General features: G+C 31.6%; 1 protein-coding gene across 1 annotated transcript in view; it reads right to left on the minus strand.

The window, feature by feature from the left end:
- The window catches only part of LOC141342962 (high affinity nerve growth factor receptor-like), a 39528-nt gene that overhangs the window by 15588 nt on the left and 3319 nt on the right, over window positions 1-20621 (minus strand). Inside the window, exons 2-11 of the mRNA XM_073847551.1 lie at window positions 19545-19619; window positions 19372-19443; window positions 12560-12628; window positions 12215-12366; window positions 9674-9816; window positions 9208-9346; window positions 4400-4732; window positions 4288-4305; window positions 3922-3974; window positions 1970-2072 (exon numbers count right to left, since the gene is read on the minus strand). Coding sequence (XP_073703652.1) covers window positions 1970-2072; window positions 3922-3974; window positions 4288-4305; window positions 4400-4732; window positions 9208-9346; window positions 9674-9816; window positions 12215-12366; window positions 12560-12628; window positions 19372-19443; window positions 19545-19619 — 1157 coding nt within the window. The remainder of the gene's footprint in view (window positions 1-1969; window positions 2073-3921; window positions 3975-4287; window positions 4306-4399; window positions 4733-9207; window positions 9347-9673; window positions 9817-12214; window positions 12367-12559; window positions 12629-19371; window positions 19444-19544; window positions 19620-20621) is intronic.

Below are 20621 nucleotides of genomic sequence, written 5' to 3' on the forward strand. Positions count from 1 at the left end.
TTAGTTATTTTCTGTATTTTTGATCAAATAAATGCAGCTTTGATGAGCATAACTTCTTTAAAAAACATTACAAATCTTACTGATACCAAACCTTTGTACCAGTCTTCATATATGAAAACATTGCACAAAGACCATATTTGGTGGTCTCCAAGATTGAAATCCCCTGGTTTGAAAAAGTAGCATTACAACTTTCCTCAACAAGCAGCGAGATTTAAGGTATCATGTGGCGCAAATGATTACATAGTGTAATTTAATACTTGAGGCTAGGAGTTTGTTCAAATCTGTAACCCTAAGTGTGCGAAGTAGTACTGCTGATGCTTGCCTTGTTAGATGTTGTTTAAAATTGACAAGAAGATGCATATCCAAAACAGCATCTACAAAACAGATACTGTATCTGTCAGAATGTTTACTTGATCCGAAGCAAATGACTCTGGTTTTTAGAAAGCAGAATTAGACGCGAAAGCTTCTCCTTCAAATCACAAAACCCACTCAAGCTATAACCGCAGAGACCCCAGACTGGGCAGAGAAGAGGAACGCAGGGAATAGAGGGCGAGAGGGGAGGGAGGCAATCAGGTCCACTTAGGCACTTTGTGAGCCGAGCGAGTGGACCTGAAAAGCCTGGCTCCATCACTCTTCTTTAATGGCTCGCTCGCGGCTGGGGCTCCCGATGCTATTTACTTTGCATGCTGTAATTAAGACCTGGCAGCACTTTGCCGAGCTGTTAGGCTGACACTGTACAAAGTTACAGCTTCGAAGAGACTGTATTTCGCTGCCTTTTTGTGCCTTACTTAAAAGCAACACAATGCCTCCTGTGGAACTCATTCAGATTCCAAAATAATAATGGAGAAAGTCATTTTGGCATGGGCTGTGATTGTGCTGTCTCCGGCTTTCATTTAACACCAACGTCTTCTACTGTTGCGTGAGTTGCACCTGGTTTGTTTTCACAATGCATTTGTTTGCGATAGTTCTCTTTTCCATGAAAGACCAAAACAGCTTCAATTGAGACCAAAGTAAACTGATTTAGTCTTCTGATTAACTGCAAATTAATCTGGATTTTGAAGAAAAATTGAGGCGTCCAAATATGATTTTAAATTGTTGTACTTTTGAGAAATTAACAGAAATTGTGAAAAGTCAATAGTCTTGAAAAAGCAGTTTTATGACTGCTGTATCAACCAGTTATACATGAAAAGTAGTAAAATATTAATCACAACTAATTTTGCTTCTGTAATCTGATGTATTGTGGAGGTAAACAGGATATTTAATGAGAAAAAAATGTACGGTGGTGCTTAATAGTTGTTCGTGTCAGATTTGTTGCTGATTTAAAATTCAATTTAACAAACATTTCCCATTTTCCATTCCCATTTCCCAAGTTGGTCTTGCATGCCCAAACTAGTTGCTTGAATAAATTGCAAATACCCTTTCTAGCTCTTTACTTTCTAGCTTAAACAATGCCTGATATATGGTATTATGACCACTTCCTATGTCAGTCTGCCTCTTTAGGATGAATCGCTTGTTGTACTCCCCAATTGTAAGTCGCTTTGGATAAAAACGTTTGCTAAATGAATAAATGTAAATACGGCTATAGAGTGAAACTGACTTTCCTTTAAGGGGCATCTGGTAACACATAAAGTCAACATGAAATCTTAATCACAACTTGTATTCATAATCTGGTGCATTTCCGTGCTGAACAGGATGTTTAATGAGAAAGAACTGCAGAGTGAGGCTTGTTTGTATCAGTTTAGAATTAATTTGTTTGTGAAAAGTGGATGTAACATGCCAAAATGTGGTTCCATCAGCTTAAAAGGAAAGTTTTTCAGAGCAGTATGGAGCAAGGTTTAGAAGGCAAAAAAATATATTATTAGGAATAAAATGCACAGTAAAACTAGGAACATGCATCAAGAAAGCAAATACAGGTGATATTTTTTTTTACATGTTGACTTTTAAGCCTAAATGTGGAAGTAGTACTTACGGTGGATGCCAAACTTGGAGTGCTGTCCACATTTATTGATGACGACAACCATGATGAGCAGAAATGTGCACGCGAACACAGCGAGACCCACCGCTACTGACACCTATGAAAGTGGAAAATTAGATTGATGAGTGTGGAAACCCGTTTCCGTTACTGAATGAAAAATAAAAAAGGTAATTGTGACTTTTTATCTCACAATTATGACTTTTTTTTTCGCAATTGAATGTTTCATCTCAGTATTCTGACTTTTTTTTTCGTAGAATTGCATGGTTTAAACTTGCAATTGGGAGTTATAAAGTCAGAATTAAGAGACGTACTCTGGCAATTCTGAGAAATAAATTTCCACTTCTGAGAAATAAAGTAAGAATTGTGAGATATAAACATTTTTTCCCCTCAAACTTACACTTTAAAACTCACAATTGCGAGTGTATATCTCACAATTCTGAGAAAAAATTGCAAGATATAAACTCTCATTGATGAGACAAACTGAGAATTCTCAATTCTGACTTTATAACTCGCCATTGTGAGTTTATATAACACAATTCTGATTTTATAACTTGCAACTGTGAGTTTATATCACGCAATTCTGAGAAAAAAGTCCGAATTTTTTTATCTTACAATTCTGACTATCGCAATTGTGAGTTTATATAACGCAACTCTGACTTAATAACTCGCAATTGTGAGTTTATCACATGCATTTCTGACTTTATAACTCGTAATTGTGAGTTTATATCACTCAATTCTGAGAAAAATTTGAGAATTACGTTTTTCTGTCAATTCTGAATTTTTAACTCGCAATTGTGAGTTTATATCATGCAATTCTGAGAGACAAAATTGAGAATTAAGTTTTACCTCAATTTTGACTTTATAACTCACAATTTTGAGTTTATATCACTCAATTCTGAGAATAAATTGAGAACTGTGAGTTTATATCACGCAATTCTGAGTTTATATCACGCAATTTTTTATCTTACAATTCTGACTATCGCAATTGTGAGTTTATATAACGCAACTCTGACTTAATAACTCGCAATTGTGAGTTTATCACATGCATTTCTGACTTTATAACTCGTAATTGTGAGTTTATATCACTCAATTCTGAGAAAAATTTGAGAATTACGTTTTTCTGTCAATTCTGACTTTATAACTCGCAATTGTGAGTTTATATCATGCAATTCTGAGAGACAAAATTGAGAATTAAGTTTTACCTCAATTTTGACTTTATAACTCACAATTTTGAGTTTATATCACTCAATTCTGAGAAGAAATTGAGAACTGTGAGTTTATATCACGCAATTCTGCCCTTATAACACAATTGTGAGTTTATATTACGCAATTCTGAGAAAAAAGTCCGAATTTTTTTATCTTACAATTCTATCGCAATTGTGAGTTTATATAACGCAATTCTGACTTTATAACTCGTAATTGTGAGTTTATATCACTCAATTCTGAGAAAAATTTGAGAATTAAGTTTTTCTCACAATTCTGAATTTTTAACTCACAATTGTGAGTTTATATCATGCAATTCTGAGAAACAAAATTGAGAATTAAGTTTTACCTCAATTTTGACTTTATAACTCACAATTTTGAGTTTATATCACTCAGTTCTGAGAAGAAATGAAGAACTGTGAGTTTATATCACGCAATTCTGCCCTTATAACTCACAATTGTGAGTTTATTTTACGCAATTCTTAGAAAAATGTTTGCGTGATATAAACTCACAATCGGAAAAATTGTGAGATAAAAAAAACATTGACTATTTGTTGCGATTGTCATGACTTTATAACTTGCAATTGTGAGTTTATATCACTCAGTTCTGAGAAAAAAGTTGTGAGATAAAAGGTCCTTTTTTAAAACTTTTTATTCAATGGTGGAAACAGGTTTCCATAGATAACAGTTATAAAAAAATAAAATAGAAAATAATAAGTTGTGCATCATATCTCGTCTCTTACCCCAAAGACTCCGTTCTCCAGTTTCTCTGTCTCTGTTGACTGGTTAGTGGGAGCTGCAAATGTTAAAACATTTAATAAAAAGTTACTTTATAAACACTGCAAAAAATGCCATTTTTTGTACAAATCTAAACATTCTTAAATCAAGATACATTTACTTGAGAAGCAAAATAACTTAAGATAGTAAGTCTTGTTTTCTGAAAAACCTATCAGAATTAAGTGAGGGGGGAAAAAATCTTATTTTCCCTTAGAATTTATTTTAATGAGTCATTTTGCACACTGAGAAAGTATGTGCAGTGAATGAGATAAATTGTGTATTATAGACATTTTAATATTTGACATATAGGAATTTGATTTAGAGTAACTTACTTGGGTCATCAGGGAGGACTTGCATGTGGAGAGAGAATTAAGTAATAAATGAGTCAATGCACGACACAGGCGATGAAGTACATGCCATGTTTTTGCCATGATGTGCACTCACCAAGAATGATGCCCTCCGGGTCAAGGGGGTCAAAAGGATTGTCCATGAACTTCCCTTTTGCCGTCGCCTGATCTCTACCCAGTTTATTTTCCACGATGAGCGTGTAGTTGCCATTGTTGAGGTGAGTGGGCTTGTTGAGGAACAGGCAGCCGTGTTGAACGGAGCCGTCGGCCGCGTCTCTGATCAGTTCGGTGTAGGCGTAGCGTGTTTCGTTGAGAGGCGTGTGGTTGTACAGCCATTTGATGGTGGCGGGAGGATTGCTGTCCACAGCGAATGGGAAACACCAGTGATGTTGTGGTTCTGGATCCTTTAGGAACAAGATCCGCACTGGAACTAAACACATAATGGGAATGAGTTTACACACATGTGCATATTTAACAGTTTCTTCAATTTTGAGATTTGGTTTACTTTTGATATGATCTTTCTTGGCTAATGTAAAGGGATAGTGATAGATTTTGGCAAAAAAACACTTTTATTAAATAACAGAATTATTAACTTTCTTATTGTCTTATTATTAACTTTATATTTTTAAGAAAACTTCAAAAATGATGTTTTGAAATTATTATTATTATTATTATTTTAATAAATTTTTGTTATTATGTAAGAATATGGAAAAACAGTAGAGCTGTGTGTGCATATATGCATAAAAGAATTTAAACTTGTATTGTTGTTGTTATTATTATTATTATTATTATTTAATTAAATAACAGAATTATTAGCTTTCATATTGTCTTTTTATTTAACTTTTCATTTTTATATTTTTAAGAAGACTTAAAATGATATTTTAAAATTATTATTATTATTATTATTATTATTATTATTCAATAATTTAATAAATTTAGTTATGTAAGAATATGATAAATCAGTAGCAGAGCTGTGTGTGCTTATATGCATAAAATAATTTAAATTTGTATTGTTATTATTATTTTATTAAATAACACAATTATTAACTTTCTTATTATCTTGTTATTTAACTTTTTATTAATTTTATATTTTTAAGGAGACTTCTAAAATGATATTTTGAAATTTTGAAAAAAAATGATATTTGATTTGCTTTCATTATTATGTAAGAATATGATAAAACAATAGCACAACTGTGTGTGCATATATGCATAAAAGATTTTAAACTTGAATTCTTGTTATTATTATTATTAAATAACTCTTATTATTTTAACTTTTTATTAACTATATTTTTATCTTTTTTAATACTTCAAAAATGATATATTGAAAATGATTTATGATTAATATATAAAATTATTACTATTATTAATAAATAACATACTTATGAACTTTCTTATTATTCTATTATTTAACTTTTTATTAAATGTATATTTTTATATTTTGTCAAATTATATTTTGAAATTATAATAATTATTATTATTATTATTAAAGTATTTTTATTAACTTATGTTATTATATAAGAATAATTAATGAATAACTATAACTTTTTTATTTGTGATTTATGTGTATTTTAGTGTGTTTGTCTCACTTTTGTCCCTTCTTCTGTAGCTTATATTTGCTTTTTGCTTTTTTTTAAATGTGCAACAGCCTTTATATATTTGTCAATCTAAACAATATCCCATAGGTTCCTACTCTATTATTATAAGCTTTTTTTCCTCAAATTTAAACAGTGTATTTTAAAGTTAATTTAAAAAATAGTATTTATTATTATTATTACTATTATTTCACATATACTGTTTTTGAAATCAGTTTTAAATATGTACTGTTTAATAAATATACTTTAAAATATATACAATAATAGAAATAATAATAATAAATACTGTTTTTAAAATTAAATTTAAAATTACATGCTGTTTAAAACATATACTTTAAAATATATACTGTATATATTAATATTGATGATAATAATAATAATAACGATAACAAATATATACTATTTTTAAAATTGGCTTACTGTTTAAAAATGTATAATTTAAAATTTATACTATTTATACTAGTAATTGTAATATCTAGGGTTGCAAAATATCTGTAAACTTTTTAAAAAATTTTGAATGTTTCCAAAAGATTTTTTTTATTTATTGAAATTTTTTTGTCAATTTCTGAAAATGTTCTGCATCTTTGCAACCCCAATAATAACAAAGTATTTTAAATAATACATTTTTTTGAAGATTTTTTTTTCGCCTTTATTATAAAGAATATTTAAAGAATACCTTTCAACCTGTGCATTATAAAATGGTTTGGTAATTTGTGATTTTGTGACAATTTTGTGAATTCAGCTCTCTGTGTTCCTATTGGTAGTCATTGCTTCGCATCACAGCTCATTTGCATTAAGTTAAAACCAGTTGCTGCTTAAAATCACAGCTGCCTTCAGCATTCACGCTCAATTAAAGAAGTCCACCTAATGTTCCTGTACAGATAATGCTTTTCTAAATCCAGTACCTGTTCTTCAGAATAGCTCAAATGACTGGCACATCCGTCATATTTTTTTTCCACGAATCAATGTGCTCCATTTTTACAGTAAACCTGTTGACCTGTTATAAATAATAAATCCCTGTCTGTTTAGGGGACCTAACCACAAGAGGCACTTGAGAGCCTGCCGAAGGTGGGATGCAGGAAATGGTTCTTTTAGCCGGGAGAACATGCTGATGCGCACGGCCCGCTCTCTGCCTCATAACCATTTCACTGCTCTTAACCCGTGACCCTGCCTGCGGAAAGTGCTTCGCACGGAGAATCGCAGTCATTTGTGTCGTGGCCTAGAGTTCACGCTTAAAAACCGTCCTCGTTACACCGACCCCACGTTAACGGTCGAGTTCGAGAGCCATCTGTGAACTCTGCTAATTGTGGTAATCAAAAGGAATTAAATAATTGAACCATCAGGTTGCAGTTAAAGTAGATGGCCATAGGTGAATTTCATCATCTGGAGCTACGGTTAGCTGTAAGTACAGTATGCTAAGGCCATTACAAACGTTAAGGGAATTATATTATCGATTGGTGTCTGGGTTTAATAAAAGAGGTTTTGAATCAGAATTAGGCCTGTGTGCGGTACGGGATTTTGTGAGCACGTTGCTGTGACCACCCCGCTAATTCACGAAACTAATTAAGCAGAGGCCGTTGACGAGCCGTTGTCCACCCGTCACATGATTCTGATAGACTGGCATCTAGCACACTTGCTATCTGCCAATCAGTCCTCACAATTATATTTCCGGACTACGGGGGAGAGAAATCCATTAGTAGAGAACAAACAAGATCTGAAGACGGTTATCATCCCATTTTCCTGACAGTCATTATCGCTCCCCTGATGGCTATACATTTGTCTGAAGTCAAGCACTGTTTTTCTTCTTTCTGAAGAGGAGGTGATAAACAGTGATAATTGCTGTGGTGTGGAGTGCGGTCATATGGGAGGATTTTCGATGGAAAATCTCACAATGCTTTTGCTTGCTGGCAAGAGCAGGGATATTGTCCATTACTAAAACTATTCAAGCATTTTTTAATTGAAATAAAGTTTTAATAAAGTAAAATATAAATATTTGGTAAGAAACTTTAAATGGACGTGGAAATGTCGCCTTAACAGTGAGCTAAAATATATTTAAAATTAAATTATAATTAAATAAAGCTATGAACCTAAACAGGGTTATTATAGTTATAGCATTTTTCTTAATAAATATTAACTGAAAAAATACTAAAATAAAATTAAGTATACACTTGCACAGCAGCGTGTTTGACTAAAACGATGCAGAATTTAAACCACTAATTAAAAACTCAAGAAAAATTACATTTAAGATTAGAATAGAAAAATGAAAACTATATGAAAATATTAATAAAAGAAAAATATGATAGTATCTCTACACTGATTCTAGTAATTAAAAAAAATAAATAAGTAGCAAAAGAACAATAAAATACTTAATATATATATATATATATATAATATTAATATTAAATAATATTAAAGTATACTATTTACTATTTAAATAAAAGCTAGAAAGAAGTCTCTTCCGCTCATTAAGCCTGCATTTATTTGATTCAAAGTACAGCAAAATCATTACAATTTTGAAATATTTTTACTATTTAAAATAACTGATTTCTATTTGAATATATTTTAAAATCGTGTTTATTCCTGTGATTTAAACGCTGAATTTTTAGCTGCATTACTCCAGTCACATGATCCCTCAGAAAACATTCTAATATTCTGAGTTGCTGCTCAAAATTATTTATTGTTATGTTGAAAGCAGCTAAAAACAGAGTAGATTTTTTCAGAAGAACAGCAATTATCTGAAATAGAAATATTTTGTAATATTATAAATGTTTTTATCATCACTTTTGGGCATTGACAATTGACAATTTTGTAATGGTATCTTTTCTTTGGATCTTTCTATTCATCAAAGAATCATAATAAAATGTATTTAATTTTACAATTGTTTTAAATATAATTAATAATAATAATAATAATAATAATAAACATTTCTTGAATCAACATATTAGATGATAATGATTTCTGAAGGATCATGTGACACTGAAGACTGGAGTAATGATGCTAAAAAATGTCGCTTTGATCACAGAAATAAATTACATTTTAAAATGTATTCAAATAGAAAACAGTTATTTTAAATAGTAAAAATATTTCACAATATTACTGCTTTTGCTGTATTTTGGATCAAATAAATGCAGGCTTGGCGAGCAGAAGAGATTTTTTTTGCTTGTGTGGAAACCTTATTCGCAGTTGTATTCAAATTTTCAAATGCACTGGCGGACATTTATGCAACGCGACTTGGTTTTCCACAGAAAAGTAACCCTGTACAAACTAAGAAAAAAATCCAGGAAATTAAAAGACAGAAGGTTTTAGCACATACATTCGATGTCCAGTTGCACCACAGCTTCTCCCATTCCAGCACGATTCTCCGCCTCACATGTGAGGTTGTGCAGGTTGTCTCCGGACGACACGTTCCTCATGTAGAGAATCAGCTCCAGACTTGATCCCCAGATTCCTCGCTGTGGACAAGGATGGATGTAAGCAAGATTTTACTGACTGACACCTCTCCTGCAACTACGTTTGAAGAAACCAACCTATAAGGCACTTGAACAACTGTTCTTTCAACCAATTTTGCTTGTAATAATTGTCAAAAGTGGCTTACAAATGAGGAATACTACAACACAAGTAATTCAAGATTGCATGGTTTTTATGCTCCAGTGCCAACAGATGATCTTGATTTAAGTATTCAAGTATGTAAATCTAAATTCTTGGTTAATCACATTGGTCATTTTCCATAGATTTCAATTTCATTGACATTGTCCTTGTCTGAAAGCTGCGTTGTTTACCTGCAGGGTCCAGCTGGACTGTAGATGCTCTGTTCTCCAGCGGATCGTCGGTGTTGGTACTCCAGTCACTAGACAGGTAAATGTCAGATTTCCACCTTCTTGAGTTGACAGTGTTGATGGGTGAATTAAGACCTCAGGAATACCTGCAGAAAACAAGACGTTTTGCCGGTTTTAGTTTTAAGGACGTTGGAAAATAGGAAGAAGATCAGGAAATATACCAATATGAAGTGTGTGAGTACACTCTTAAAAATAAAGGTGCTTCAAAAGGTTCTTCACAGCGATGCCATCGAAGAACCATTTTTGCTTCCACAAAGAACCATTTTAGTCAAAGGTTCTAAAGAACCATCTCTTTCCTACCTTTTTCTAATCTGAAGAACAATCTTTTCACCACTGTTTTGTGAAACAGAAAGGTTCTTCAGATTTTAAAGGTTCTTTATGAAACCATTTAGACAAAAAAGGTTCTTCTGTTGCATTGTGAAGCACCTTTATTTTTAAGAGTGTACATGGAATATTCTTGAATACACTGCTATTTACAAGTGTGTTTTTAAAGAAATTAATTCTTTTATTGAGCAATGATGCATTAGATTGATCAAAACTAAGAGTGAAGAGTCAAATAAATGCCGGTCTTTTGAACTTTCTGAAAACTGATCACAGTTTTTACAGATATAAGCAGCACAACTGTTTTCAATAGTGGTGATAATGAAACAAATGTTGCTTAAAGGAGTAGTTCACTTTCATTACAAAAATTTACAGATGAGGTACTCACCCCCTTGCCATCCAAGATGTTCATGTCTTTCTTTCTTCAGTCGTAAAGAAGTGGTGTTTTTTGAGGAAAGCATTTCAGGATTTCTCTCCATATAATGGACGTCTATGGTGCCCCCGAGTTTAAACCTCCAAAATGCAGTTTAAATGCAGCTTCAAAGGGCTCTAAATAACCCCCCTTCGAGGAAAAAGGGTCTTATCTAGTGAAACGATGGGTTATTTTCTAAAAACGTTTACAACTTATACTTTTTACATACTTTCGAGCTAGACAAGATGAGCATTTGAGGTTAAAAAGTATATAAATTGTATTTATTTTTTTTGCTAGATACACTGTAAAAAAAAATCTGTAAAATTTACGGTAAAAAACTGGCAGCTGTGGTTGCCAGAATTTTACCGTAAAAATACGGTAGCAATGTTTTACATTTTAAGGTTTTCACTTAAATTTACAGGTAAATACCGTAATTTCATACTAAAAACCGTAACTCATATAATGGTAATATACCAACTTTTTGAAGCACTGAAATCTGTTTTGTACCTTTGTAATACAATGATAAAACACATAAAACTGAAATAATGCAAAAAAACATCAATTTAACAACATTATATGTAACATACAACCCTAATGTACAAAACTGCCAAGAAAAAAAAAATTAAGATGATGTTATTTCAACCAAAGAAAAATATCAAATAAAAAAATGAAATTCAGGGAATTCTGGAAATGTCAATTTACGGTTATTCACTGTAAATTTTACGTTCTTTTTCACTTCCAAAAACAGTATACTACCGTAAAATTAAATGCAATGTCCAACACAGTTTTTCGCCGTATATAGAAGGGGAACTTACCGTTAACCATTTCACAGGTTTTTACCGTAGCATTTTTACAGTTTTTTACCGTTAAATTCACTGTCATTTTTTACAGGGTAAGACCCTTCTTTCCTCAGCTGTGATCGTTTAGAGCCCTTTGAAGCTGCATTTTGGAAGTTCAAACTCGGGGGGCACCATAGAAGTCCTTTATGTAAATACTGGGTACTTCTGCCTATGTCAAGCTTGGTCAAGATGAGCATTTGTGGTGTAAAAGTTGAGTTTTTTTAGAAAATGAGAGATCGTTTTACTAGATAAGACTGGGATCGTGTAGAGCCATTTGAATCTTCATTGAAACTACAGTTTGGCCACCATGGAAGTCCACTATATGAAAAAAAAATCCTGGGATGTTTTCCTCAAAAACCTTAATTTATTTTTGACTGAAGAAAGAAAGATATGAACATCTTGGATGACATGGGGGTGAGAACATTATCAGGATTTTTTTACTAGAAGTGAACTAATCCTTTAAGCAGCAAATGAGGATATTAGAATGGTTTCTGAAAGATCTTGTGACACTGAAGACTGGAGTAATGATGCTAAAAATTCAGCTTTGCATCATAGGAACAAATTCAATTTTAAAATATTTTCTAATAGAAAACAGTTAGTTTGAGTTACAATAATGTTTAACTATTTTATAGACTTCTTTCAAAAACACAAAATCTTACAGCCCCAAATTATTGCACAATGTAATATTGTAAAGTATCCTTCACAACAATTTGGTTTCAATATCTTAAAGGTAAAGTGTGTAATTTACCATAGGTAATGATTGTTTCCTAAACACTGCCATTAGTCAGTCCATCCCTAGTGTTTCGGGAAATCAATCTATGCATGACTTGCTTATATTAAGCTCAGATAGAAGTTAGTAAAACGACACACTTTTTCTTAAAAATAGGTTTTATCCCAGATAGGTGCACTTACTGCAGTTATCCATTTCAAATGAATCCAGCTGAATGCTGTTGCCATTGTACATGCAGTTTTGTTGAGAATCAGTGTCGCTTTGTCTTTTTCTGTGCCACTGCTGAAGCCAGTAAATGTCACATGAGCAGGTGAGCGGATTGTCTCTCAAGATTCTGTGCGAAAGAGAAGCAGTTGACATTTCTTATGCTTATTTCACGCTTTCAGCAAAATAATACATGCGTAGGACCTCAGATCTATCATTTAAACTTTTCAGACAGAGGTAAAGTGTTCACATTTTCAGTTTGAAATCACCAGCAGAGCAGAATAATTCTGTAAATCTCAGTGGCAGTGCAGTGTGTTACTCACAGACTCAGCAGAGGGACCGATTGGAACACCCTCCAACTGATGTGCATCAGGGAATTAGAGGCCAGGTTTCTGTAAAAGACGAGAAGATATGAATTACACATGACAAAGAGAGATACATATTCTCGTGCATTGAATTCTTTGAGCTCTGGTGTATAATAGTTAAATAGACTCCTAATAAATAGGACTATTTCTCTTTAAAAATGTTATATAAAGTGTAGAGTTTAACCTGTTTGGAGAAAAATTAGACTTTTATGTAAATTGTGTAAAATATGTTGCTGTGATACTATACCAGAAGAAAATGGATATAGAAACAATTTTTACTCAGAAATTGCTAATAAATGTAACAGACAACCACACAGAACCAGCAAGTAACAGAATTAAATATAGTTTTAAAGTAGAAAAACCGCTGAACTTTAAAGTTTAAGTTTGAGTCAAACTAAAAATTAAAACTAAAACTAAACTTAAAACTAAAAATTTTAAAAACAATAACCAATTCAAAATAATAATAATTACTCTAATAATATATAAATAATTCTAAAATAACGCTATGTGCAAGATGTTTTCCTAGATATTTTATTTAGTTATTTATTTATTTATTATTTTTTATATATTTATTTATTTGTATTTTATTTTTCAAAAAATAAATAAATGGAAATTTAACATGCCTTGGTAACTAACTAAAATAAAACAGGTTTAAGTTGATGTAAAATTAACACACATTAAAAGTTACTAAAACTTAAACTAAAAATTTAAACAAAACTCTAAGATGCAAATTCTAAGAACAACAACCAATTCAAAATAATAATAAATACCCTAATAATATATAAATAATACTAAAATAACACTGCAAAACATTTTCATATATATATATATATATATATATATATATATATATAATTTATTTTTTTATTTTTTTAAAGAAAAAAAAATATTTAAAATGCCTTGGTAACCAACTAAAATAAAATAAGTTTAAGTTGATGTAAAACTGAAACTAAAATAATAATAGAAACTTATTAGAAATAGAAATAAAATAAAAAAATTACAAAACCACATTAAAAGTTACTAAAACTTCAAATTAAAATTAAAACCAAAATTCTAAAAACAACCAATTCAAAATAATAAGAAATACTCTAATAATATATAAATAATAAAAAATAACAAAAGACGTTGTCCTAGATATTTTATTTCTTTAATAAAATAAATAAATGACAATTTAAAATGCCTTGGTAACCAACTAAAATAAAATAGGTTTATTTCAAAATTGATAAAACAAACTAAAATAAAGTAAAGCTTAATAGAAATACAAATACAAAAAAATCACTAAAGCACATTAAAAGTTACTAAAACTATATAAATAATACAAAAATAACACTACCTGCAAGGCATTGTCCTAGATATTATATTTTATTTTATTTTTTTAAATATATATATATTTATAAATGCCTTGGTAACCAATTAAAATAAAATAAGTTTGAGTTGATTTAAAATTATTAAAACTGAAACTAAAATAAATGAAAGTTTAATAGAAATATAATTACAAAAAAAATCACAAAAGTTACTAAAATTCTAAAAACATCAACCAATTCAAAATCATAATAATTACTCTAACTGTAACTACTTGCAAGACCTTTTCCTATATATTTTATTTTATTTTATTTTATATTAGTTTAGTTTAGTTTAGTTTATAAATAAATAATTAAAAAAAAAAATAAATAAATAAAAAAAGCCTCGGTAACCAACAAAAATAAATTAAGTTTATGCTGCGGTAAAATTAATAAAACTGAAACTAAAATAAATTAAAGCTTAATAGAAAATATGAATACAAAAAACAAAAGCACATTAAACGTTACTAAAACTTAAGCTAAATTAAAAAAAAAAACGAAATTCTACAAACAACCAATTTAAAATAATAATAAATACTCTAATAATATATAAATAATACTAAAATAACTCTACCTGCAAGACCTTTTCCTATTTTATTTTATTTTATTTTATTTTATTTTATTTTATTTTATTTTATTTTATTTTATTTTATTTTATTTTATTTTATTTTATTTTATTTTATTTTATTTTATTTTATTTTATTTTATTTTATTTTATTTTATTTTATTTTGGCAGTTTTGTTGTCCTCCAATTAAAAATCTGAAGTCCTAAAATAACTATACCTGCAAGACCTTTTCCTATATATTTTATTTTATTTTATTTTATTTTATTTTTCTCCAATTAAAAATCTGAAGTCCTACCACCAAGTAAATGTATCATGATTTGAGGTATTTTTCATATCTGCAGCACAAACATAAAGGATGCTTTATGCTCCGAAGCCCAAAATATTTAAGCTTAGGCATTTCTATAAATCTCAACCATCATATATGAGCAATGGCAAGCAGCGGTAACAAGATTCAATGCAGTAAAATATTTCACAACAACACTGCATTTCTAAATAACACTGGCACACATCTCTTTGAATTGGACTCAAACTTAATTAGTTGAGTGTATTTCTTCTCTTTCTCGCAGACAAGGTTTGACTAAGAGCAAGCGAGTGAATTTCAAAGGCTTGTTTGTTGATCGCAAAGATAGTTTGATAGATATTTTGCATGGTTTTGTTTAGAGAAAACTTCTCAATTCAAGATTTCTGAGATATTTGTCGTCCAGTCTAATTGAATTTGCAAGACACAAGCTGAAATCCAAAGCTAAATAGAGAGATATGACAGCCGACGGTGACGGATTTGCACGTATAGATTCTCAGTGGCAGGGCTAATGGGGGCCAGCAAGGGTTCAAATATTTGTTTTCCCTACTCCCAAAAGTTCATGTCAGATGGGTCGGCCATCGGGGCCTATCTATTACAGCTCGATTCTACCGTAGGGAGAGAGCGTCTGAGAATAGCAGCTGCCGTTTCGTACTGGCGTTGAGGGGAGGGGGAGGCCGTGGATTAAAGAACCCAAGGCACGGACGGGTCAGGCGAATAAAAGATAGACTCGTTTATCCTTATGATTTTTCATACTGTACATCTCCAGCGCCACACGATGAGATACAGACACATCTGGTGCCCTGCGCAGCCCTCTGTGAAATATTGATTGCGTGATAATGGACCCTTAGTGGAGTGTATTTATTATGCATCAGTTGTCAATAATACGCCAAAGTGGGCGAGTAAAAGGTGACTGCTGGATATGCTCTCATGTTTCCCCAGAACCCTCCCGTTCCCCCTCCTGTGTGACCACTTTCCCCCACATCAACAACAGTGGACATGTCGCTCACACTGAGAGATAATGATAACAAGATAGTGGAGATAAGGGTCAACAGCCTTTCGGGCTAATGTCGTTAGTGTTTTGTTGATGCCGTGATTAGAAATCTTCCCTTCAGGAGGGAATAGATGCCACATCTTGAGCCTTAAAAGGATGCTTTGAAAATGGCTATGCTTCTATGCTGAAAAAATTAATTTGAAATTACTATAAAGACTCAACGATTTTAATTTAATGCAAAATTTTGAATAGTATTTTCTAATACACCAATAATCAGCTTTATTAAAGAATTCAGAACAAAAATTTACAGATAATGTACTCACCTCTTTGTCATCCAAGATGTTCATTTTTTTTCTTTACTCGTAAAGTAATGATGTTTTTTGAGGAAAACATTTCAGGATTTCTCTCCATATAATGGACTTCTATGGTGCCCCCGAGTTTGAACTTCCAAAATGCAGTTTAAATGCAGCTTCAAATGGCTCTAAACGATCCCAGCCGAGGAAGAAGGGTCTTATATAGCAAAACGATCAGTTATTTTCTGAAAACGTTTACAATTAATATACTTTTTAACCTCAAATGCTCGTCTTGCCTAGCTCTGCGTGAACTCTGTGTATTCCAGTTCATGACAGTTAGGGTATGTCGGAAAACCTCCATCTTAGTGTTTACAAATGGAACGTGCAAAGAAAATCAAACATCCTTTACAAAAAAAAGTTAAACAGCAATGTAGGACAATTTTAAAGTTGGAGGAGAAAATGAGATGGGAGTTTTTCGACATAACTGTCATGAACTGGAATACATAGAGTACACACAGAGCTTAAAAAGTAAATAAATTGTCTTTTTTTTTTTTTTTTTCTTTTTTTTTTGAAAATAACCGATTGTTTGCTAGATAAGACTCTTCTTTCCTCGGCTGGGATCATTTAGAGCCCTTTGAAGCTGCATTTTGGAAGTTCAAACTCGGGGCACCATAGAAGTCCATTATATGGAGAGAAATCCTGAAATGTTTTCCTCAAAAATCATAATTTCTTTATGACTGAAGAAATAAAGACATGAAAATCTTGGATGACGAGGGGGTGAGTACATGATCTGTAAATTTGTTTCTGAAAGTGAACCACTCCTTTAAAAAGGATGCTTTGAAAATGGTTATGCTTCAACACTGAAAATTTTTTTAAATGGTTTTTCCTAAGAAATTACTATGAAGACTCAAGTAACAATTTGAATTTAATGCAAAATTTTGAATAGTATTTTCTAATACACCAATAATCAGCTTTATTAAGTCACTTTTTAGACTGTTTTAGAGTATTTATCTGTGTTATGCAGTTTTATTCTATTAAAGCTTTTGCTAAAGTGGTAATGTTTTTTGCTATGTGATGTTAGATTTGTTGTACACTCTTAAAAATAAAGGTCCCAAAGGGGTGTTTTGCAGTGATGCCATAGAACAACCAATTTTGGTTTCCCAAAGAACCTTTTAGTGAACAGTTCCTAAAAGAACCATTTTGAAGAACAATAAAAATCTAAAGCACTTTTTCGACTATAAAGAACCTTTTCTGCATTTGAAAGGTTACATTGATTTTCAAGGTTCTTCATAGAACCACTGATGCCAATAAAGAACCTTTATTTTTAAGAGTGTGTACATGATTTCAAAAGAAATCATAAGCATATGATTATATTTTGATATTTGTTTTACCCAAATAATTCACCCAAAAATAAAAAAAGGAAAGAAAATAACTGCATAAAGAAAGAGCTTGTATACGGGTTTGTTATGACATGAAGTGATTTGTTGTATACATGATTTTCATGAGATCAAGGGCTTAGAAACCATTGTTGTTGTTATTTGAAGATTTTAAATAATTATTTCCTCCTAAAAATTACAATTTAATTATTTATTCACGCTATCATATCTATGGAAACCCATTTCCGCCACTGAAGAAAAAAAGAGGTAATTGCGACTTTTTATATCATAATTCAGACATTTTTCTCGCAATTGCAAGTTTACATCTCGCAACTCTTTTTTCATAGAATTGTGAGATATAATCTTGCAATTGTGAATTATAAAGTCAAAATAGCATGATATAAACTCGCAACTCGTCTTTTTTCCTCTCAAAATTGGACTTTATAACTCGATATTTCACGTTTAAACCTCACATTTCCAAGAAAAAAGATATAAAGTTGCAAGTCAGAATTTTGGAGTTTTGATTTCTCGCAATTGTGTTTATATCATGCAATTGTGAGAAAAAAAGTCAGAATTGTGAGTTTGTATCATGCAGTTCTGATTTTATAACTCACAATTGCATGTTTATAGCTCACAATGCTGAGAAAAAAGTCAGAATTGTGAGTTTATATCATGCATTTCTGAGAAAAAAGTCAGAATTTTGACTATATCATGCAATTCTGACTATAACTTGCAATTGCAAGTATATAGCTCACAATTCTGAGAAAAAAAATCTGAATTGTGAGGCTACATGGTGCAATTCTGTGAAAAAAAGTCAGAATTTTGAGTTCATATCACACAATTCTGACTTTATAACTCGCAGTTGCAAATTTAAAGCTCATAATTCTGAGAAAAAAGTCAGAATTGTGAGTTTATATAAAAATCTATTTTAAGTTTGTATCGTGCAGTTCTGACTTTATAACTCACAATTGCACGTTTACGGTTCACAATTCTACATTGCGCAATTCTGTGAAAAAAGTAAGAATTGTGGGTTTATATTATGTAATTCTGCAAAATAAATTGTGAATTTATATCACACAGTTCTGTGAAAAAAATCAGAATTATAAAGTTACATTGCGAAATTCTGAGAAAAAAAAGTTCGAATTACGAGTTTGTATCATGCAACTCTGTGAAAAAAAAGTTAGAATTGTGAGAAAAAAGGTTGCAATAACCTTCAGTGGCGGAAATGTGCTTCCATACATATCATTCCCAAACTAAAAATATATATACAGTATATATTTTTAACTGTATTCTTTTCCATCCAGTTACTGTATATTCCATATGATTAAGTCTCATTTACAGCATGATTAAATAATTCCATAGAAAAAAATAACAGCATATTCGCTTGAAATGTTAGGAATGTGAATAAATAATGACAGAACTGTCACACCTTGCATTGCAAATAGCAAATCAGGTTAATTTTTTTGTTGGAGTGGGCGGGTTTATCAAGCTTTTGGACTAGAAATCATCCATCAACACTGGCCATTTCATAAAAATAATAAATGAATATTCATGAGCCAAGATGATTCCAAGTCTCCTCCACCCCACCAAACACAGTTTTCAGATTGTTCTTACACCCTTGGAATACATGATGATCATGATCTAATCTCTGCTAATTTCCTTTTGAATTAGGGACAATTAATGGAATTAAATGATTTCAGGAAGTGAAATGTGGAAATGTTTTCCTCAAAAGTGATTTGGTTGCTAACTAATTTTAAATGCGTCTTGGGTTTTTACCGCCTGAGACCAATAAAGCAGCTTCACTCATCAGAAGGGAAAGAGGGTTTGAAGTGATTGACAGGTACAAGCCTTGAGACCCAAGTGTATTGTGGGAACGCCAGATGCATATGTAAAGAACACTCACACATACTGCAGCTTGAAATTATGCTGGAAGGCATTTTCAGAGATGTACACCAACCCACAATCTGTGACCGTCCTGAAACACAAATATAAATGCACAAAATCTCATTCAAATCTAAAGTTACTTGAAAATCTTTTGGAATCTTATATATGTTTTGTCGACTGTGTTTTACTTACAGGTTCTTCAGTTCTCTGTAGTTGGCGAGGTCTACGTCTGTGATGTTCTCCAGGTAGGTTTGGCTCTCTATGTAGCTAGAGGGTTAAAATGAAAGAGCAGGTTGAAATTCAACTACAGTGAGGAAAAAATTTATTTAATCCCCTGCTGATTTTGTATGTTTGCCCACTGACAAAAAGAGGATCAGTCTATAATTTGAATGTTAGGTTTATTTGAACAGTGAAAGACAGAATAACAACAAAAAAATTCTGAAAAACGCATTTCAAAAAAGTTTGCATTGATTTGCATTTTAATGAGTAAAATAAGTATTTGATCCCCTATCAATCAGCAAGATTTCTAGCTCCCAGGTGTCTTTTATACAGGTAACAAGCTGAGATTAGGAGCACTGTTTAAAGGAATAGTTCACTTTCAGAACAAAAATTTACAGATAATGTACTCACCCCCTTGTCATCCAAGATGTTCATGTCTTTCTTTCTTCAGTCATAAAGAAAGTGTGTTTTTTGAGGAAAACATTTCAAGGTTTCTCTCCATATAATGGACTTCTATGGTGCCCCCAAATTTGAACTTCCAAAATGCGGTTTAAATGCAGCTTCAAAGGGATCTAAATGATCCCAGCCGAGGTAGAAGGGTCTTCTAAAAACATTTTCAACATATATACTTTTTAATCTCAAATGCTCGTCTTTCCGTATTAGAAAATAACCCATCATTTTGCTAGATAAGACTCTTCTTTCCTCGGCTGTGATTGTTTAGAGCCCTTTGAAGCTGCATTTTGGAGGTTCAAACTCGGGGGCACCATAGAAGTCCATTATATGGAGAGAAATCCTGAAATGTTTTCCTCAAAAAACATAATTTCTTTACGACTGAAGAAAGAAAGACATGAACATCTTGGGTGACAAGGGGGTGAGTACATGATCTGTAAATTATTGTTCTGAAAGTGAACTACTCCTTTAAAGGGAGTGCTCCTAATCTTAGTTTATTACCTGTATAAAAGACACCTGTCTACAGAAGCAGTAAATCATATTACAAACTCTTCACCATGGCCAAGACTAAAGAGCTGTCCAAGAATGTCAGGGACAAGA

This window comes from Garra rufa, chromosome 9 (assembly GCF_049309525.1).
Source record: "Garra rufa chromosome 9, GarRuf1.0, whole genome shotgun sequence".
NCBI lineage: Eukaryota > Metazoa > Chordata > Actinopteri > Cypriniformes > Cyprinidae > Garra > Garra rufa.